We start from the raw sequence: 23529 nt of genomic DNA, 5'->3' as shown, positions 1-23529 counted from the left end.
ATACGTTTCATTTAATTCAATTCAAACAACTTTGTCACTTAAGTAACCAAACCTACAAGCTTTGTGTACAAGTCGAAGACAAGCGTATGTTTATGTGTGTCTATTTCAGAGTTTCTTCAAGGACTGTCTGTTTGACCTGTGCGAGCTGGATGGTGCTCAACCCATCCTGTGTGAGTCCATCGAGTCGTACGTCAATGACTGTCAGGACCGAGGAGTCACCATCGGAACCTGGAGGAACAGCACCTTCTGCCGTGAGTACAGATCAATGTTGTGGTCAATTCCATTTCAATTACAGTCATTTCACAAAGTAAACCAAATTCTCATTCCAAATGTCCCTCACTGAAAAGCATTAAAGAGAATTGGAATTGGTATTTCAAAGTACTTCCTGAATTGACTGGAATTGAAATGGAATGGACCCCAACCCTGGTACAGATACATGTTATACGTAATAATAACAAGGAAGAGACAGATATTGATGATGAAGATGGAAATTGTAGTGATTCACATAATAATAATTATTCATTCACTCACCAAAGACCCTGCTGTTATTAGCACATCAAAGACCAAACAATACACTCTAACAGTACTGTTCCGTATAATCAACAAAGTCATTATTAAGAGACAGTCATGTTTTAAAGTAGACTTATCTCCTAAAGTCTCCTCTTCCCTCCTTCTCTCTAGCTCTGACATGCCCCCCCAACAGTCAGTACGTGCCCTGTGCCGCCCCTTGCCAGCCCACCTGTGCCTCCAGACCCTCCACAGGGTGTGATGCTCCCTGTTCAGAGGGCTGTGTGTGTGACCCTGGTTACGTCCTCAGCGCTGGGAAGTGTGTCAAAGAGAACTCCTGTGGCTGCAAAGACACTAACGGACAGTACTACGAGGTGAGTGTGTTGTGTGTGTCGGGTGATGGACTTTGTGTGTGTGACGTGTATGTAACCAACCAGCAACCATCCACTGATTAACTATTGTCTCTCCATCCATCTCTCCTCCTTCCCTCCCTCCCTCCAGCCTGGTGAGGAGTGGTACGTGGAGGACTGTAAGCTGAAATGTTATTGTAACGCTCCCTTCGTCACCTGCAACCCCTCTGATTGCCCTCCAATGCACGAGTGTAAGGTCCAGGGTGGAGAGCTGGACTGCTACCCTACAAGTAAGTTCCCTGACATAAACAGTCCGTACAAACACCCACACACACTCATAATGGTGTTTTGACGTCTGACGTCTTGGATGGTAGGGTAGGTGACCAGGCTGTGACCATATGAGTTGACCAGACAGCACAAACAGATCTGAGACTTGGCTATAATATCTTTCTCTCTTATGTCTCATGCTGTCTCCCTCTGTCCCTCAGCCCCAACTACAGCCAAACCAACTACTCCCATACCAACTACACCTAAACCAACTACTGCCAAACCTACTACCACAAAACCACCAGGTGAAATTAACAGACAGTCATCTGTTCTCATTCTTACGATCAGAATCAGAAACCGCTTTCTGTATTTGCACAAATCAGTTAATTGGTAACCAAATAATTCCTGATACTAACCCCTTGTCTCCCTTCCACCACACCCTCTTACCGTCTCTTCTATGCCTCCCCCCATCCTCCTCTCCCTCTCTCCCCCAACAGTGACGTGCCCTCCCAATGCTGAGTACATAGAGTGTGGCCCAGCCTGCATCCCCAGCTGTAAGGAACCCTCCACCAACTGCACTGGCTCCTGTATCAGTGCGTGTTTCTGTAAGCCAGGCTTTGTGTTCAAAGGCAGACGCTGTGTCCCCATAGAAACATGTGGCTGTCTGGAGGGAGGTGACTACTATGAGGTACGAGACCATCTGGGATTGTTAGTCTGTGGTTAAGAATGTACTTTGTGATAGAATATGACACAATAGAATGTGATATACAATATTGTGTATGATATACCATACGGCATACCAAACGATATATGATACACGATATACGATGTGATACACAACATGATACGATATCATACGATACGGTACTTTTACTGTCCAGAATGTCCACTCATTTGGATATTGATAGTGCTCCTCTCAGCACATCACAAATATACTTTAAAAATGACCAACAACGTAAGGAACACACATATACATTCACAGAATGCACAAATAAACGTTTTTAAAAAGTGAATTGGCAAACAACACGTTAATAATTCCTCTCTCCCCGTCTCTGTCCTTTTAGCCAGGAGAGATCATCTTTGGTGACGGCTGCTCCAAACTTTGTCGTTGTGCTGGAAACTACATCCTGGACTGTGTGGACAACTCCTGCTCTCACACGGAGGAGTGTCGCAACGGAGCCTGCTATCCTAAAGGTACTGTTATCTGAGTTATAATACGTTGTATTAGCAAAGTTATCATAACTTGTATTAGCTCAGTTATCAAACTTGTATTAGCTCAGTTACCATAACTTGTAATAGCTCAGTTATCACAACTTGTAATAGCTCAGTTATCATAACTTGTAATAGCTAAGTTATATGAACTTGAATTAGCTGAGTTTTTATTTTACCTTTATTTAACTAGGCAAGTCAGTTAAAACTTCTTCAGGATTGGTTGGTCCCCACCAAGCAAACGTAGGCTAAAGCGATAAACATGAGGTTGTAAGTAGCAAGAACATTTCCCAGGACATGGACATATCTGACATTGACAGAAAGCTTAAATTCTTGTTAATCTAACTGCACTGTCCAATTTACAGTGTCTATTACAGTGAAAGAATACCATGCTATTGTTTGAGGAGAGTGAACAGTTTTGAACATGAAAAGTTATTAAATAAGAAAATAGGCACATTTTGGCAGTCTTGATACAAAATGTTGAACAGAAATACAATGGTTCATTGGATCAGTCTGAAACGTTGCACATACACTGCTGCCATCTACTGGCCAAAATCTAAATCGCAGCTGGGCTGGAATAATACATTATGGCCTTTCTCTTGCATTTCAAACATGATGGTACAAAAAAATACAAAAAAACGGTTGGTTTTTTCATTGTATTATCTTTTACCTGATCTAATGTGTTATCTTGTCCTACATTCCTTTTACATTTCCACAAACTACAAAGTATTTCCTTTGAAATGGTACCAAGAATATGCATATCCTTGCTTTAGTGCCTTAGCTACAGGCAGTTAGATTTGGGTATGTCATTTTAGGCGAAAATTGAAAAAAAGGGGTCAATACTTAAGAGGTTTTTAAGAACAAATTTTTATTTACAATGACGGCGGGTTAACTGCCTTGTTCAGGGAAAGAACAACAGACTTTTACCTTGTCAGCTCGGGGATTCAATCTAGCAACCTTTCGGTTACTGGCCCAACGATCTAACCACTAGGCTACCTGCAGCCCCAGTTATCATAACTTGTCTTAGCTCAGTTATCATAACTTGTATTAGCTAATTTATCAGATCTTGTATTAGCTCAGTTATCATGAATTGTGTTTGCTAAGTTATCACCGCTTATATTAGCTGAGATATCTTAACTTCTCTTTCATCAGATAGCATAAGTTGTATTAGCTCAGTTATTGTATTAGCTCAGTTGTCATAACTTGTATTAGCTGAGTAATTATAACTTGTATTAGCTCAGCTATCATAACTTGTAGTAGCTGAGTAATCATGAGATATAAAGATGAAAGGCTTTTCAAATCAATTATATTGGTAAGGAGTTCCATCTTGAAACCCATGGGAACATCCAACCTACAGTAAAGTGGATCGTTCCTAGAGTTTGATTCCTAGCTATGCAAACAGACAGCCTTGTTTACAGTATACATGTATTATGTGCAGATTGGAAAACACTAGTTACATTTTGTCAGGCATCATTTGGTGAAAACAATAACCCAACTATGTGAACACTGAGTCCATATTATTTCCATCAGCCAATTACTAATCTCACTCCCAACTTTATAATCACTATTCCCCCCAGACACCTCTACCTGTATCGCATCTGGTGACCCTCACTACACCACCTTCGACAAGAAGAAGTACAACTTCATGGGGAACTGCAGCTACCTGATGTCAGAGCCCTGTAACCACACGTCAGTGCCTCACTACGAGGTGCATGCTGACAATGAGAACCGCTTCAACAAACCAACCATCTCCTACCTGAAGGCTGTGCATGTGTACGTGCGTGGGGTGAAGATCTCCATCTTGAAGGGAGGCACCGTGCAGGTGAGAGAGAGAGGGATTGATGGAGGGATGGGGTTGGGGGTAGAGAGAAGAAGAGATGAGGAAGACGTTTCAAAATGTTTCAAAATGTAACAATGGAAAGAAATACTGATAAAATGCAGAGCCCTGCATGTACGCATTCAATATAAAGTAACGTACACAGTCAAGAACAGTTTGTCATTGTATTCAATCAATCTTTATTGTCACCGAAGAGAATTTCCTGAGCAGCATTAAATGCATAAGATACATACAAAACACAGAACAGCTTATAAAAAGAGGAAGCTAAAAAACATGAGAAAAGAAATGCCCCTCACTAACACATGTCTGTGTCCTCTTCTCCTCCTAGTTGAATGGTATCAATGTGAACATCCCACTGACCCCAGCTACAGGCGTGTCTGTTTTGAAGTCTGGTAAACACTACACTGTAGCCATGGACTTTGGTGTGACCGTACGATATGACGGAAACCACTACATGGACATCAAGGTCATCAAGGAGTGAGTCAAAACTGCTTCATACACACACTGAAGAGAACACACACACACGCACACACACACACGCACACGCACACACACACACACACACACACACACACACACACACACACACACACACACAGAGAGAGAGAGAGAGACCAAAAATGGGGTCTATGCAGCTTGGTTTCTCTCCTACAGTTTTGGTGACCCCGACATGATATACCATTAAAATAACCATTTAAACACAACATAAAAATGAAAAACAAATAGAAACTTCTCCCATTGCAATATTTCTATTTTATAATGTTGTCATTAAAATTCTAGAAAAAATGCTTGACTCATCGGTCTGTTTGCTCCTCTGTATTTAGCTATAAGGACAAGCTGTGTGGACTGTGTGGAGACTACAACGGAAACTCCAACGATGACTTCAGGAAACCCGACGGTTCTCTGACCACCAACCCCAATGACTTTGGACACAGCTGGGTCACAGATCCCAAGTGAGTCATGCCACCAGTTATACACACACACACATGCACGCACGCACGCACGCACGCACGCACACACACACACACACACACACACACACACACACACACACACACACGCACACGCAGGCACACACACAAAGGCACTCACAAACACACACACATGACTGATTCACCCTGTCTCTGACTCCAGTTGTAACAAGAAGCCCAACACCACCATCCCAGGCTGTACTGATGATGAACTGGACAGGTATGAGAGCTCTGGCTACTGCGGCATGCTACTGGACAAGAAGGGACCATTCGCTGTCTGTCACCCCAAGGTCAACCCCAATGTGAGTAACTACCGTAATGTGCGGGATATAGTGACCTACCCAATGTGAGTAATTACTGTAATGTACAGAATATAGGGTCATATCATATTTTGTCTTTAAGATTGTCGTGTCTTTGGCATCGTAACTTTCAGATATTATAGTATCTGATCTATGAGTCTTCTGATTAATGATGTATTCGTTTACCTTGTCAGTCTCATTCCAAACGTCGTAAATTGTTGGTTATCTGCACAACCCCAGTCTTCTCTATGAGTCATCCATACATCAATTGTCTTAAAATCATTTATTTACTAACTAAGTAATTCACAGAAATGCATAACAAACAGTAGATATCTTTACAAAGAAATGATAGAGGAATGTGCCCTAGTAGGCTAAACCGGCATGGTGGCTTGTTAGACAAAAGGTTGATAAAAGTTGATCATTATAACAATTGAAATGCTAATTCTTTGCACATGAACGCTCACTCATTCGGGAACAATTGCAATCAATATATATATTCACGCTCAGTGTGTCGTCGGGATCTTAGTTGAAAAGTTCGTTCCGTTGGAGAGTTTGTTCTCGCGTTCTCTCTCTCTCTCTCTCTCTCTCTCTCTCTCTCTCTCCCTTGGTTAGAATGGATATTTCAAAGTGACATTCATTAATGTCGTTGTAGGACAGATGTTTTGTTGGTCTTCGCATTCAATGATACCGAATTCCTAGCTGCAGACTATTAATTAATATCAAAGACTTGTTATTATTCTGTCGGTATCGATAGTCTAAGAGTTTAACCACGTGGTATGGTTAAAGTTCAGTTAGAGGAATGCATGGTCAAACCTTCAGCCAACTCGTAATGGAGTAGAGGCTCGGTCTGGTGATAGAAACCCTGAGTGGGGGTTATATTCGGAATAACAGAAAAAGGCTGTCTCATGATGCCAGGTCCCATCTGTTCATGGGGGCGTGCCGATGACTTGGTGAAACTTTAAACAGAAATACAATTCTCTCATATTAATATCTTACAAGCATCCCAACATATTCCCAATTGCTTTATCCTTATTCATTCATTTTTATACAACCATTAGATGTAAGTCTCACAACTGAGGCTATTATGTAAACAGCGCCATGGTAATATGGCCGTATTGTCTCTCATGAGCTTCACAAAATTGTACCTAACGGACCAGTTCGTAGCTGGATTCTTCACCGATCTTTCATACCTTCTCCAAAACATAAATGTCGTTCGGTTCTCCAATTCTGTGAAGTGGAAGAACCCCTTGGTTCTTTCTATGAAACCCACTCTGTCTCCATACCGTGGCCATGAGGCAGGACATTCTCTTAGGAATTTACGACTGCTCTCACAGAGCCTGGGTTTGGGAGACAGAGGTAGGGGGATGGTGCATAGAAAACCCAAAGAGGGCAAAGTCATGACAAGATTAAACAAAACTTTGTTTAATGTGTGAAATCTCACCCCCAAGAAGACATTTTGTTAATGTATAGACATATTTAGTGCAGAAATGTTTAAATACGTTTCATTTAATTCAATTCAAACAACTTTGTCACTTAAGTAACCAAACCTACAAGCTTTGTGTACAAGTCGAAGACAAGCGTATGTTTATGTGTGTCTATTTCAGAGTTTCTTCAAGGACTGTCTGTTTGACCTGTGCGAGCTGGATGGTGCTCAACCCATCCTGTGTGAGTCCATCGAGTCGTACGTCAATGACTGTCAGGACCGAGGAGTCACCATCGGAACCTGGAGGAACAGCACCTTCTGCCGTGAGTACAGATCAATGTTGGGGTCAATTCCATTTCAATTCCAGTCATTTCACAAAGTAAAACAAATTCTCATTCCAAATGTCCCTCACTGAAAAGCATTAAAGAGAATTGGAATTGGTATTTCAAAGTACTTCCTGAATTGACTGGAATTGAAATGGAATGGACCCCAACCCTGGTACAGATACATGTTATACGTAATAATAACAAGGAAGAGACAGATATTGATGATGAAGATGGAAATTGTAGTGATTCACATAATAATAAATATTCATTCACTCACCAAAGACCCTGCTGTTATTAGCACATCAAAGACCAAACAATACACTCTAACAGTACTGTTCCGTATAATCAACAAAGTCATTATTAAGAGACAGTCATGTTTTAAAGTAGACTTATCTCCTAAAGTCTCCTCTTCCCTCCTTCTCTCCAGCTCTGACATGCCCCCCCAACAGTCAGTACGTGCCCTGTGCCGCCCCTTGCCAGCCCACCTGTGCCTCCAGACCCTCCACAGGGTGTGATGCTCCCTGTTCAGAGGGCTGTGTGTGTGACCCTGGTTACGTCCTCAGCGCCGGGGACTGTGTCAAAGAGAACTCCTGTGGCTGCAAAGACACTAACGGACAGTACTACGAGGTGAGTGTGTTGTGTGTGTCGGGTGATGGACTTTGTGTGTGTGACGTGTATGTAACCAACCAGCAACCATCCACTGATTAACTATTGTCTCTCCATCCATCTCTCCTCCTTCCCTCCCTCCCTCCAGCCTGGTGAGGAGTGGTACGTGGAGGACTGTAAGCTGAAATGTTATTGTAACGCTCCCTTCGTCACCTGCAACCCCTCTGATTGCCCTCCAATGCACGAGTGTAAGGTCCAGGGTGGAGAGCTGGACTGCTACCCTACAAGTAAGTTCCCTGACATAAACAGTCCGTACAAACACCCACACACACTCATAATGGTGTTTTGACGTCTGACGTCTTGGATGGTAGGGTAGGTGACCAGGCTGTGACCATATGAGTTGACCAGACAGCACAAACAGATCTGAGACTTGGCTATAATATCTTTCTCTCTTATGTCTCATGCTGTCTCCCTCTGTCCCTCAGCCCCAACTACAGCCAAACCAACTACTCCCATACCAACTACACCTAAACCAACTACTGCCAAACCTACTACCACAAAACCACCAGGTGAAATTAACAGACAGTCATCTGTTCTCATTCTTACGATCAGAATCAGAAACCGCTTTCTGTATTTGCACAAATCAGTTAATTGGTAACCAAATAATTCCTGATACTAACCCCTTGTCTCCCTTCCACCACACCCTCTTACCGTCTCTTCTATGCCTCCCCCCATCCTCCTCTCCCTCTCTCCCCCAACAGTGACGTGCCCTCCCAATGCTGAGTACATAGAGTGTGGCCCAGCCTGCATCCCCAGCTGTAAGGAACCCTCCACCAACTGCACTGGCTCCTGTATCAGTGCGTGTTTCTGTAAGCCAGGCTTTGTGTTCAAAGGCAGACGCTGTGTCCCCATAGAAACATGTGGCTGTCTGGAGGGAGGTGACTACTATGAGGTACGAGACCATCTGGGATTGTTAGTCTGTGGTTAAGAATGTACTTTGTGATAGAATATGACACAATAGAATGTGATATACAATATTGTGTATGATATACCATACGGCATACCAAACGATATATGATACACGATATACGATGTGATACACAACATGATACGATATCATACGATACGGTACTTTTACTGTCCAGAATGTCCACTCATTTGAATATTGATAGTGCTCCTCTCAGCACATCACAAATATACTTTAAAAATGACCAACAACGTAAGGAACACACACATACATTCACAGAATGCACAAATAAACTTTACAAAAAAGTGAATTGGAAAACAACATGTTAATAATTCCTCTCTCCCCGTCTCTGTCCTTTTAGCCAGGAGAGATCATCTTTGGTGACGGCTGCTCCAAGCTTTGTCGTTGTGCTGGAAACTACATCCTGGACTGTGTGGACAACTCCTGCTCTCCCACGGAGGAGTGTCGCAACGGAGCCTGCTATCCTAAAGGTACTGTTAGCTGAGTTATAATACGTTGTATTAGCAAAGTTATGATAACTTGTATTAGCTCAGTTATCAAACTTGTATTAGCTCAGTTATCATAACTTGTAATAGCTCAGTTATCACAACTTGTAATAGCTCAGTTATCACAACTTGTAATAGCTCAGTTATCATAACTTGTAATAGCTAAGTTATATGAACTTGAATTAGCTGAATTTTTATTTTACCTTTATTTAACTAGGCAAGTCAGTTAAAACGTCTTCAGGATTGGTTGGTCCCCACCAAGCAAACGTAGGCTAAAGCGATAAACATGAGGTTGTAAGTAGCAAGAACATTTCCCAGGACATAGACATATCTGACATTGGCAGAAAGCTTAAATTCTTGTTAATCTAACTGCACTGTCCAATTTACAGTGTCTATTACAGTGAAAGAACACCATGCTATTGTTTGAGGAGAGTGCACAGTTTTGAACATGATTAGTTATTAAATAAGAAAATAGGCACATTTGGGCAGTCTTGATACAAAATTTTGAACAGAAATACAATGGTTCATTGGATCAGTCTGAAACGTTGCACATACACTGCTGCCGTCTACTGGCCAAAATCTAAATTGCAGCTGGGCTGGATTAATACATTATGGCCTTTCTCTTGCATTTCAAACATGATGGTACAAAAAAATACAAAAAAACGGTTATTTTTTTCTTTGTATTATCTTTTACCTGATCTAATGTGTTATCTTGTCCTGCATTCCTTTCACATTTCCACAAACTACAAAGTATTTCCTTTCAAATGGTACCAAGAATATGCATATCCTTGCTTTAGTGCCTGAGCTACAGGCAGTTAGATTTGGGTATGTCATTTTAGGTGAAAATTGAAAAAAAGGGGTCAATACTTAAGAGGTTTTTAAGAACACATTTTTATTTACAATGACGGCGGGTTAACTGCCTTGTTCAGGGAAAGAACAACAGACTTTTACCCTGTCAGCTCGGGGATTCAATCTAGCAACCTTTCGGTTACTGGCCCAACGATCTAACCACTAGGCTACCTGCAGCCCCAGTTATCATAACTTGTCTTAGCTCAGTTATCATAACTTGTATTAGCTAATTTATCAGATCTTGTATTAGCTCAGTTATCATAACTTGTCTTAGCTCAGTTATCATAACTTGTATTAGCTGATTTATCAGATCTTGTATTAGCTCAGTTATCATAACTTGTATTAGCTCCCTTATCTTTACTTGTATTGGCTCAGTTATCATGAATTGTGTTTGCTAAGTTATCACCACTTATATTAGCTGAGATATCTTAACTTCTCTTTCATCAGATAGCATAAGTTGTATTAGCTCAGTTATTGTATTAGCTCAGCTATCATAACTTGTATTAGCTCAGTTATCATCACTTATATAGAGATGAAAGGCTTTTTAAATCAATTATACTGGTAAGGAGTTCCATTGTGAAACCCATGGGAACATCCAACCTACAGTAAAGTGGATCGTTCCTAGAGTTTGATCCCTAGCTATGTAAACAGACAGCATTGTTTACAGTATACATGTATGATGTGCAGATTGGAAAACACTATTTACAATTTGTCAGGCATCATTTGGTGAAAAGAATAACCCAACTATGTGAACACTGAGTCCGTATTATTTCCATCAGCCAATTACTAATCTCACTCCCAACTTTATAATCACTATTCCCCCCAGACACCTCTACCTGTATCGCATCTGGTGACCCTCACTACACCACCTTCGACAAGAAGAAGTACAACTTCATGGGGAACTGCAGCTACCTGATGTCAGAGCCCTGTAACCACACGTCAGTGCCTCACTACGAGGTGCATGCTGACAATGAGAACCGCTTCAACAAACCAACCATCTCCTACCTGAAGGCTGTGCATGTGTACGTGCGTGGGGTGAAGATCTCCATCTTGAAGGGAGGCACCGTGCAGGTGAGAGAGAGAGGGATTGATGGAGGGATGGGGTTGGGGGTAGAGAGAAGAAGAGATGAGGAAGACGTTTCAAAATGTTTCAAAATGTAACAATGGAAAGAAATACTGATAAAATGCAGAGCCCTGCATGTACGCATTCAATATAAAGTAACGTACACAGTCAAGAACAGTTTGTCATTGTATTCAATCAATCTTTATTGTCACCGAAGAGAATTTCCTGAGCAGCATTAAATGCATAAGATACATACAAAACACAGAACAGCTTATAAAAAGAGGAAGCTAAAAAACATGAGAAAAGAAATGCCCCTCACTAACACATGTCTGTGTCCTCTTCTCCTCCTAGTTGAATGGTATCAATGTGAACATCCCACTGACCCCAGCTACAGGCGTGTCTGTTTTGAAGTCTGGTAAACACTACACTGTAGCCATGGACTTTGGTGTGACCGTACGATATGACGGAAACCACTACATGGACATCAAGGTCATCAAGGAGTGAGTCAAAACTGCTTCATACACACACTGAAGAGAACACACACACACGCACACACGCACACGCACACACACACACACACACACACACACACACACACACACACAGAGAGAGAGAGAGAGACCAAAAATGGGGTCTATGCAGCTTGGTTTCTCTCCTACAGTTTTGGTGACCCCGACATGATATACCATTAAAATAACCATTTAAACACAACATAAAAATGAAAAACAAATAGAAACTTCTCCCATTGCAATATTTCTATTTTATAATGTTGTCATTAAAATTCTAGAAAAAATGCTTGACTCATCGGTCTGTTTGCTCCTCTGTATTTAGCTATAAGGACAAGCTGTGTGGACTGTGTGGAGACTACAACGGAAACTCCAACGATGACTTCAGGAAACCCGACGGTTCTCTGACCACCAACCCCAATGACTTTGGACACAGCTGGGTCACAGATCCCAAGTGAGTCATGCCACCAGTTATACACACACACACATGCACGCACGCACGCACGCACGCACGCACGCACACACACACACACACACACACACACACACACACACACACACACACGCACACGCAGGCACACACACAAAGGCACTCACAAACACACACACATGACTGATTCACCCTGTCTCTGACTCCAGTTGTAACAAGAAGCCCAACACCACCATCCCAGGCTGTACTGATGATGAACTGGACAGGTATGAGAGCTCTGGCTACTGCGGCATGCTACTGGACAAGAAGGGACCATTCGCTGTCTGTCACCCCAAGGTCAACCCCAATGTGAGTAACTACCGTAATGTGCGGGATATAGTGACCTACCCAATGTGAGTAATTACTGTAATGTACAGAATATAGGGTCATATCATATTTTGTCTTTAAGATTGTCGTGTCTTTGGCATCGTAACTTTCAGATATTATAGTATCTGATCTATGAGTCTTCTGATTAATGATGTATTCGTTTACCTTGTCAGTCTCATTCCAAACGTCGTAAATTGTTGGTTATCTGCACAACCCCAGTCTTCTCTATGAGTCATCCATACATCAATTGTCTTAAAATCATTTATTTACTAACTAAGTAATTCACAGAAATGCATAACAAACAGTAGATATCTTTACAAAGAAATGATAGAGGAATGTGCCCTAGTAGGCTAAACCGGCATGGTGGCTTGTTAGACAAAAGGTTGATAAAAGTTGATCATTATAACAATTGAAATGCTAATTCTTTGCACATGAACGCTCACTCATTCGGGAACAATTGCAATCAATATATATATTCACGCTCAGTGTGTCGTCGGGATCTTAGTTGAAAAGTTCGTTCCGTTGGAGAGTTTGTTCTCGCGTTCTCTCTCTCTCTCTCTCTCTCTCTCTCTCTCTCTCCCTTGGTTAGAATGGATATTTCAAAGTGACATTCATTAATGTCGTTGTAGGACAGATGTTTTGTTGGTCTTCACATTCAATGATACCGAATTCCTAGCTGCAGACTATTAATTAATATCAAAGACTTGTTATTATTCTGTCGGTATCGATAGTCTAAGAGTTTAACCACGTGGTATGGTTAAAGTTCAGTTAGAGGAATGCATGGTCAAACCTTCAGCCAACTCGTAATGGAGTAGAGGCTCGGTCTGGTGATAGAAACCCTGAGTGGGGGTTATATTCGGAATAACAGAAAAAGGCTGTCTCATGATGCCAGGTCCCATCTGTTCATGGGGGCGTGCCGATGACTTGGTGAAACTTTAAACAGAAATACAATTCTCTCATATTAATATCTTACAAGCATCCCAACATATTCCCAATTGCTTTATCCTTATTCATTCATTTTTATACAACCATTAGATGTAAGTCTCACAACTGAGGCTATTATGTAAACAGCGCCATGGTAATATGGCCGTATTGTCTCTCATGAGCTTCACAAAATTGTACCTAACGGACCAGTTCGTAGCTGGATTCTTCACCGATCTTTCATACCTTCTCCAAAACATAAATGTCGTTCGGTTCTCCAATTCTGTGAAGTGGAAGAACCCCTTGGTTCTTTCTATGAAACCCACTCTGTCTCCATACCGTGGCCATGAGGCAGGACATTCTCTTAGGAATTTACGACTGCTCTCACAGAGCCTGGGTTTGGGAGACAGAGGTAGGGGGATGGTGCATAGAAAACCCAAAGAGGGCAAAGTCATGACAAGATTAAACAAAACTTTGTTTAATGTGTGAAATCTCACCCCCAAGAAGACATTTTGTTAATGTATAGACATATTTAGTGCAGAAATGTTTAAATACGTTTCATTTAATTCAATTCAAACAACTTTGTCACTTAAGTAACCAAACCTACAAGCTTTGTGTACAAGTCGAAGACAAGCGTATGTTTATGTGTGTCTATTTCAGAGTTTCTTCAAGGACTGTCTGTTTGACCTGTGCGAGCTGGATGGTGCTCAACCCATCCTGTGTGAGTCCATCGAGTCGTACGTCAATGACTGTCAGGACCGAGGAGTCACCATCGGAACCTGGAGGAACAGCACCTTCTGCCGTGAGTACAGATCAATGTTGGGGTCAATTCCATTTCAATTCCAGTCATTTCACAAAGTAAAACAAATTCTCATTCCAAATGTCCCTCACTGAAAAGCATTAAAGAGAATTGGAATTGGTATTTCAAAGTACTTCCTGAATTGACTGGAATTGAAATGGAATGGACCCCAACCCTGGTACAGATACATGTTATACGTAATAATAACAAGGAAGAGACAGATATTGATGATGAAGATGGAAATTGTAGTGATTCACATAATAATAAATATTCATTCACTCACCAAAGACCCTGCTGTTATTAGCACATCAAAGACCAAACAATACACTCTAACAGTACTGTTCCGTATAATCAACAAAGTCATTATTAAGAGACAGTCATGTTTTAAAGTAGACTTATCTCCTAAAGTCTCCTCTTCCCTCCTTCTCTCCAGCTCTGACATGCCCCCCCAACAGTCAGTACGTGCCCTGTGCCGCCCCTTGCCAGCCCACCTGTGCCTCCAGACCCTCCACAGGGTGTGATGCTCCCTGTTCAGAGGGCTGTGTGTGTGACCCTGGTTACGTCCTCAGCGCCGGGGACTGTGTCAAAGAGAACTCCTGTGGCTGCAAAGACACTAACGGACAGTACTACGAGGTGAGTGTGTTGTGTGTGTCGGGTGATGGACTTTGTGTGTGTGACGTGTATGTAACCAACCAGCAACCATCCACTGATTAACTATTGTCTCTCCATCCATCTCTCCTCCTTCCCTCCCTCCCTCCAGCCTGGTGAGGAGTGGTACGTGGAGGACTGTAAGCTGAAATGTTATTGTAACGCTCCCTTCGTCACCTGCAACCCCTCTGATTGCCCTCCAATGCACGAGTGTAAGGTCCAGGGTGGAGAGCTGGACTGCTACCCTACAAGTAAGTTCCCTGACATAAACAGTCCGTACAAACACCCACACACACTCATAATGGTGTTTTGACGTCTGACGTCTTGGATGGTAGGGTAGGTGACCAGGCTGTGACCATATGAGTTGACCAGACAGCACAAACAGATCTGAGACTTGGCTATAATATCTTTCTCTCTTATGTCTCATGCTGTCTCCCTCTGTCCCTCAGCCCCAACTACAGCCAAACCAACTACTCCCATACCAACTACACCTAAACCAACTACTGCCAAACCTACTACCACAAAACCACCAGGTGAAATTAACAGACAGTCATCTGTTCTCATTCTTACGATCAGAATCAGAAACCGCTTTCTGTATTTGCACAAATCAGTTAATTGGTAACCAAATAATTCCTGATACTAACCCCTTGTCTCCCTTCCACCACACCCTCTTACCGTCTCTTCTATGCCTCCCCCCATCCTCCTCTCCCTCTCTCCCCCAACAGTGACGTGCCCTCCCAATGCTGAGTACATAGAGTGTGGCCCAGCCTGCATCCCCAGCTGTAAGGAACCCTCCACCAACTGCACTGGCTCCTGTATCAGTGCGTGTTTCTGTAAGCCAGGCTTTGTGTTCAAAGGCAGACGCTGTGTCCCCATAGAAACATGTGGCTGTCTGGAGGGAGGTGACTACTATGAGGTACGAGACCATCTGGGATTGTTAGTCTGTGGTTAAGAATGTACTTTGTGATAGAATATGACACAATAGAATGTGATATACAATATTGTGTATGATATACCATACGGCATACCAAACGATATATGATACACGATATACGATGTGATACACAACATGATACGATATCATACGATACGGTACTTTACTGTCCAGAATGTCCACTCATTTGAATATTGATAGTGCTCCTCTCAGCACATCACAAATATACTTTAAAAATGACCAACAACGTAAGGAACACACACATACATTCACAGAATGCACAAATAAACTTTACAAAAAAGTGAATTGGAAAACAACATGTTAATAATTCCTCTCTCCCCGTCTCTGTCCTTTTAGCCAGGAGAGATCATCTTTGGTGACGGCTGCTCCAAGCTTTGTCGTTGTGCTGGAAACTACATCCTGGACTGTGTGGACAACTCCTGCTCTCCCACGGAGGAGTGTCGCAACGGAGCCTGCTATCCTAAAGGTACTGTTAGCTGAGTTATAATACGTTGTATTAGCAAAGTTATGATAACTTGTATTAGCTCAGTTATCAAACTTGTATTAGCTCAGTTATCATAACTTGTAATAGCTCAGTTATCACAACTTGTAATAGCTCAGTTATCACAACTTGTAATAGCTCAGTTATCATAACTTGTAATAGCTAAGTTATATGAACTTGAATTAGCTGAATTTTTATTTTACCTTTATTTAACTAGGCAAGTCAGTTAAAACGTCTTCAGGATTGGTTGGTCCCCACCAAGCAAACGTAGGCTAAAGCGATAAACATGAGGTTGTAAGTAGCAAGAACATTTCCCAGGACATAGACATATCTGACATTGGCAGAAAGCTTAAATTCTTGTTAATCTAACTGCACTGTCCAATTTACAGTGTCTATTACAGTGAAAGAACACCATGCTATTGTTTGAGGAGAGTGCACAGTTTTGAACATGATTAGTTATTAAATAAGAAAATAGGCACATTTGGGCAGTCTTGATACAAAATTTTGAACAGAAATACAATGGTTCATTGGATCAGTCTGAAACGTTGCACATACACTGCTGCCGTCTACTGGCCAAAATCTAAATTGCAGCTGGGCTGGATTAATACATTATGGCCTTTCTCTTGCATTTCAAACATGATGGTACAAAAAAATACAAAAAAACGGTTATTTTTTTCTTTGTATTATCTTTTACCTGATCTAATGTGTTATCTTGTCCTGCATTCCTTTCACATTTCCACAAACTACAAAGTATTTCCTTTCAAATGGTACCAAGAATATGCATATCCTTGCTTTAGTGCCTGAGCTACAGGCAGTTAGATTTGGGTATGTCATTTTAGGTGAAAATTGAAAAAAAGGGGTCAATACTTAAGAGGTTTTTAAGAACACATTTTTATTTACAATGACGGCGGGTTAACTGCCTTGTTCAGGGAAAGAACAACAGACTTTTACCCTGTCAGCTCGGGGATTCAATCTAGCAACCTTTCGGTTACTGGCCCAACGATCTAACCACTAGGCTACCTGCAGCCCCAGTTATCATAACTTGTCTTAGCTCAGTTATCATAACTTGTATTAGCTAATTTATCAGATCTTGTATTAGCTCAGTTATCATAACTTGTCTTAGCTCAGTTATCATAACTTGTATTAGCTGATTTATCAGATCTTGTATTAGCTCAGTTATCATAACTTGTATTAGCTCCCTTATCTTTACTTGTATTGGCTCAGTTATCATGAATTGTGTTTGCTAAGTTATCACCACTTATATTAGCTGAGATATCTTAACTTCTCTTTCATCAGATAGCATAAGTTGTATTAGCTCAGTTATTGTATTAGCTCAGCTATCATAACTTGTATTAGCTCAGTTATCATCACTTATATAGAGATGAAAGGCTTTTTAAATCAATTATACTGGTAAGGAGTTCCATTGTGAAACCCATGGGAACATCCAACCTACAGTAAAGTGGATCGTTCCTAGAGTTTGATCCCTAGCTATGTAAACAGACAGCATTGTTTACAGTATACATGTATGATGTGCAGATTGGAAAACACTATTTACAATTTGTCAGGCATCATTTGGTGAAAAGAATAACCCAACTATGTGAACACTGAGTCCGTATTATTTCCATCAGCCAATTACTAATCTCACTCCCAACTTTATAATCACTATTCCCCCCAGACACCTCTACCTGTATCGCATCTGGTGACCCTCACTACACCACCTTCGACAAGAAGAAGTACAACTTCATGGGGAACTGCAGCTACCTGATGTCAGAGCCCTGTAACCACACGTCAGTGCCTCACTACGAGGTGCATGCTGACAATGAGAACCGCTTCAACAAACCAACCATCTCCTACCTGAAGGCTGTGCATGTGTACGTGCGTGGGGTGAAGATCTCCATCTTGAAGGGAGGCACCGTGCAGGTGAGAGAGAGAGGGATTGATGGAGGGATGGGGTTGGGGGTAGAGAGAAGAAGAGATGAGGAAGACGTTTCAAAATGTTTCAAAATGTAACAATGGAAAGAAATACTGATAAAATGCAGAGCCCTGCATGTACGCATTCAATATAAAGTAACGTACACAGTCAAGAACAGTTTGTCATTGTATTCAATCAATCTTTATTGTCACCGAAGAGAATTTCCTGAGCAGCATTAAATGCATAAGATACATACAAAACACAGAACAGCTTATAAAAAGAGGAAGCTAAAAAACATGAGAAAAGAAATGCCCCTCACTAACACATGTCTGTGTCCTCTTCTCCTCCTAGTTGAATGGTATCAATGTGAACATCCCACTGACCCCAGCTACAGGCGTGTCTGTTTTGAAGTCTGGTAAACACTACACTGTAGCCATGGACTTTGGTGTGACCGTACGATATGACGGAAACCACTACATGGACATCAAGGTCATCAAGGAGTGAGTCAAAACTGCTTCATACACACACTGAAGAGAACACACACACACGCACACACGCACACGCACACACACACACACACACACACACACACACACACACACACACAGAGAGAGAGAGAGAGACCAAAAATGGGGTCTATGCAGCTTGGTTTCTCTCCTACAGTTTTGGTGACCCCGACATGATATACCATTAAAATAACCATTTAAACACAACATAAAAATGAAAAACAAATAGAAACTTCTCCCATTGCAATATTTCTATTTTATAATGTTGTCATTAAAATTCTAGAAAAAATGCTTGACTCATCGGTCTGTTTGCTCCTCTGTATTTAGCTATAAGGACAAGCTGTGTGGACTGTGTGGAGACTACAACGGAAACTCCAACGATGACTTCAGGAAACCCGACGGTTCTCTGACCACCAACCCCAATGACTTTGGACACAGCTGGGTCACAGATCCCAAGTGAGTCATGCCACCAGTTATACACACACACACATGCACGCACGCACGCACGCACGCACGCACGCACACACACACACACACACACACACACACACACACACACACACACACGCACACGCAGGCACACACACAAAGGCACTCACAAACACACACACATGACTGATTCACCCTGTCTCTGACTCCAGTTGTAACAAGAAGCCCAACACCACCATCCCAGGCTGTACTGATGATGAACTGGACAGGTATGAGAGCTCTGGCTACTGCGGCATGCTACTGGACAAGAAGGGACCATTCGCTGTCTGTCACCCCAAGGTCAACCCCAATGTGAGTAACTACCGTAATGTGCGGGATATAGTGACCTACCCAATGTGAGTAATTACTGTAATGTACAGAATATAGGGTCATATCATATTTTGTCTTTAAGATTGTCGTGTCTTTGGCATCGTAACTTTCAGATATTATAGTATCTGATCTATGAGTCTTCTGATTAATGATGTATTCGTTTACCTTGTCAGTCTCATTCCAAACGTCGTAAATTGTTGGTTATCTGCACAACCCCAGTCTTCTCTATGAGTCATCCATACATCAATTGTCTTAAAATCATTTATTTACTAACTAAGTAATTCACAGAAATGCATAACAAACAGTAGATATCTTTACAAAGAAATGATAGAGGAATGTGCCCTAGTAGGCTAAACCGGCATGGTGGCTTGTTAGACAAAAGGTTGATAAAAGTTGATCATTATAACAATTGAAATGCTAATTCTTTGCACATGAACGCTCACTCATTCGGGAACAATTGCAATCAATATATATATTCACGCTCAGTGTGTCGTCGGGATCTTAGTTGAAAAGTTCGTTCCGTTGGAGAGTTTGTTCTCGCGTTCTCTCTCTCTCTCTCTCTCTCTCTCTCTCTCTCTCTCTCCCTTGGTTAGAATGGATATTTCAAAGTGACATTCATTAATGTCGTTGTAGGACAGATGTTTTGTTGGTCTTCACATTCAATGATACCGAATTCCTAGCTGCAGACTATTAATTAATATCAAAGACTTGTTATTATTCTGTCGGTATCGATAGTCTAAGAGTTTAACCACGTGGTATGGTTAAAGTTCAGTTAGAGGAATGCATGGTCAAACCTTCAGCCAACTCGTAATGGAGTAGAGGCTCGGTCTGGTGATAGAAACCCTGAGTGGGGGTTATATTCGGAATAACAGAAAAAGGCTGTCTCATGATGCCAGGTCCCATCTGTTCATGGGGGCGTGCCGATGACTTGGTGAAACTTTAAACAGAAATACAATTCTCTCATATTAATATCTTACAAGCATCCCAACATATTCCCAATTGCTTTATCCTTATTCATTCATTTTTATACAACCATTAGATGTAAGTCTCACAACTGAGGCTATTATGTAAACAGCGCCATGGTAATATGGCCGTATTGTCTCTCATGAGCTTCACAAAATTGTACCTAACGGACCAGTTCGTAGCTGGATTCTTCACCGATCTTTCATACCTTCTCCAAAACATAAATGTCGTTCGGTTCTCCAATTCTGTGAAGTGGAAGAACCCCTTGGTTCTTTCTATGAAACCCACTCTGTCTCCATACCGTGGCCATGAGGCAGGACATTCTCTTAGGAATTTACGACTGCTCTCACAGAGCCTGGGTTTGGGAGACAGAGGTAGGGGGATGGTGCATAGAAAACCCAAAGAGGGCAAAGTCATGACAAGATTAAACAAAACTTTGTTTAATGTGTGAAATCTCACCCCCAAGAAGACATTTTGTTAATGTATAGACATATTTAGTGCAGAAATGTTTAAATACGTTTCATTTAATTCAATTCAAACAACTTTGTCACTTAAGTAACCAAACCTACAAGCTTTGTGTACAAGTCGAAGACAAGCGTATGTTTATGTGTGTCTATTTCAGAGTTTCTTCAAGGACTGTCTGTTTGACCTGTGCGAGCTGGATGGTGCTCAACCCATCCTGTGTGAGTCCATCGAGTCGTACGTCAATGACTGTCAGGACCGAGGAGTCACCATCGGAACCTGGAGGAACAGCACCTTCTGCCGTGAGTACAGATCAATGTTGGGGTCAATTCCATTTCAATTCCAGTCATTTCACAAAGTAAAACAAATTCTCATTCCAAATGTCCCTCACTGAAAAGCATTAAAGAGAATTGGAATTGGTATTTCAAAGTACTTCCTGAATTGACTGGAATTGAAATGGAATGGACCCCAACCCTGGTACAGATACATGTTATACGTAATAATAACAAGGAAGAGACAGATATTGATGATGAAGATGGAAATTGTAGTGATTCACATAATAATAAATATTCATTCACTCACCAAAGACCCTGCTGTTATTAGCACATCAAAGACCAAACAATACACTCTAACAGTACTGTTCCGTATAATCAACAAAGTCATTATTAAGAGACAGTCATGTTTTAAAGTAGACTTATCTCCTAAAGTCTCCTCTTCCCTCCTTCTCTCCAGCTCTGACATGCCCCCCCAACAGTCAGTACGTGCCCTGTGCCGCCCCTTGCCAGCCCACCTGTGCCTCCAGACCCTCCACAGGGTGTGATGCTCCCTGTTCAGAGGGCTGTGTGTGTGACCCTGGTTACGTCCTCAGCGCCGGGGACTGTGTCAAAGAGAACTCCTGTGGCTGCAAAGACACTAACGGACAGTACTACGAGGTGAGTGTGTTGTGTGTGTCGGGTGATGGACTTTGTGTGTGTGACGTGTATGTAACCAACCAGCAACCATCCACTGATTAACTATTGTCTCTCCATCCATCTCTCCTCCTTCCCTCCCTCCCTCCAGCCTGGTGAGGAGTGGTACGTGGAGGACTGTAAGCTGAAATGTTATTGTAACGCTCCCTTCGTCACCTGCAACCCCTCTGATTGCCCTCCAATGCACGAGTGTAAGGTCCAGGGTGGAGAGCTGGACTGCTACCCTACAAGTAAGTTCCCTGACATAAACAGTCCGTACAAACACCCACACACACTCATAATGGTGTTTTGACGTCTGACGTCTTGGATGGTAGGGTAGGTGACCAGGCTGTGACCATATGAGTTGACCAGACAGCACAAACAGATCTGAGACTTGGCTATAATATCTTTCTCTCTTATGTCTCATGCTGTCTCCCTCTGTCCCTCAGCCCCAACTACAGCCAAACCAACTACTCCCATACCAACTACACCTAAACCAACTACTGCCAAACCTACTACCACAAAACCACCAGGTGAAATTAACAGACAGTCATCTGTTCTCATTCTTACGATCAGAATCAGAAACCGCTTTCTGTATTTGCACAAATCAGTTAATTGGTAACCAAATAATTCCTGATACTAACCCCTTGTCTCCCTTCCACCACACCCTCTTACCGTCTCTTCTATGCCTCCCCCCATCCTCCTCTCCCTCTCTCCCCCAACAGTGACGTGCCCTCCCAATGCTGAGTACATAGAGTGTGGCCCAGCCTGCATCCCCAGCTGTAAGGAACCCTCCACCAACTGCACTGGCTCCTGTATCAGTGCGTGTTTCTGTAAGCCAGGCTTTGTGTTCAAAGGCAGACGCTGTGTCCCCATAGAAACATGTGGCTGTCTGGAGGGAGGTGACTACTATGAGGTACGAGACCATCTGGGATTGTTAGTCTGTGGTTAAGAATGTACTTTGTGATAGAATATGACACAATAGAATGTGATATACAATATTGTGTATGATATACCATACGGCATACCAAACGATATATGATACACGATATACGATGTGATACACAACATGATACGATATCATACGATACGGTACTTTTACTGTCCAGAATGTCCACTCATTTGAATATTGATAGTGCTCCTCTCAGCACATCACAAATATACTTTAAAAATGACCAACAACGTAAGGAACACACACATACATTCACAGAATGCACAAATAAACTTTACAAAAAAGTGAATTGGAAAACAACATGTTAATAATTCCTCTCTCCCCGTCTCTGTCCTTTTAGCCAGGAGAGATCATCTTTGGTGACGGCTGCTCCAAGCTTTGTCGTTGTGCTGGAAACTACATCCTGGACTGTGTGGACAACTCCTGCTCTCCCACGGAGGAGTGTCGCAACGGAGCCTGCTATCCTAAAGGTACTGTTAGCTGAGTTATAATACGTTGTATTAGCAAAGTTATGATAACTTGTATTAGCTCAGTTATTAAACTTGTATTAGCTCAGTTATCATAACTTGTAATAGCTCAGTTATCACAACTTGTAATAGCTCAGTTATCACAACTTGTAATAGCTCAGTTATCATAACTTGTAATAGCTAAGTTATATGAACTTGAATTAGCTGAATTTTTATTTTACCTTTATTTAACTAGG

At 41.9% G+C, this 23529-nt stretch overlaps 1 protein-coding gene across 1 annotated transcript in view; it reads left to right on the top strand.

The window, feature by feature from the left end:
- The window catches only part of LOC115194587 (IgGFc-binding protein), a gene marked incomplete in the record, with an annotated part of 100674 nt that overhangs the window by 20857 nt on the left and 56288 nt on the right, over positions 1–23529 (top strand). The window contains 36 exon segments of the mRNA XM_029754407.1: positions 110–251; positions 682–881; positions 1009–1147; positions 1346–1429; positions 1622–1812; positions 2189–2318; positions 3911–4155; positions 4499–4647; positions 4995–5123; positions 5305–5443; positions 7045–7186; positions 7617–7816; positions 7944–8082; positions 8281–8364; positions 8557–8747; positions 9124–9253; positions 10944–11188; positions 11532–11680; positions 12012–12140; positions 12326–12464; positions 14064–14205; positions 14636–14835; positions 14963–15101; positions 15300–15383; positions 15576–15766; positions 16142–16271; positions 17962–18206; positions 18550–18698; positions 19032–19160; positions 19346–19484; positions 21088–21229; positions 21660–21859; positions 21987–22125; positions 22324–22407; positions 22600–22790; positions 23167–23296. Coding sequence (XP_029610267.1) covers positions 110–251; positions 682–881; positions 1009–1147; positions 1346–1429; positions 1622–1812; positions 2189–2318; positions 3911–4155; positions 4499–4647; positions 4995–5123; positions 5305–5443; positions 7045–7186; positions 7617–7816; positions 7944–8082; positions 8281–8364; positions 8557–8747; positions 9124–9253; positions 10944–11188; positions 11532–11680; positions 12012–12140; positions 12326–12464; positions 14064–14205; positions 14636–14835; positions 14963–15101; positions 15300–15383; positions 15576–15766; positions 16142–16271; positions 17962–18206; positions 18550–18698; positions 19032–19160; positions 19346–19484; positions 21088–21229; positions 21660–21859; positions 21987–22125; positions 22324–22407; positions 22600–22790; positions 23167–23296 — 5530 coding nt within the window.

The sequence above is a fragment of the Salmo trutta genome, chromosome 5 (genome assembly GCF_901001165.1).
Source record: "Salmo trutta chromosome 5, fSalTru1.1, whole genome shotgun sequence".
Taxonomy (NCBI): Eukaryota; Metazoa; Chordata; class Actinopteri; order Salmoniformes; family Salmonidae; genus Salmo; species Salmo trutta.
The sequence above is the reverse complement of the archived record's forward strand: the minus strand, read 5'-3'. Positions and strand labels throughout refer to the sequence as shown.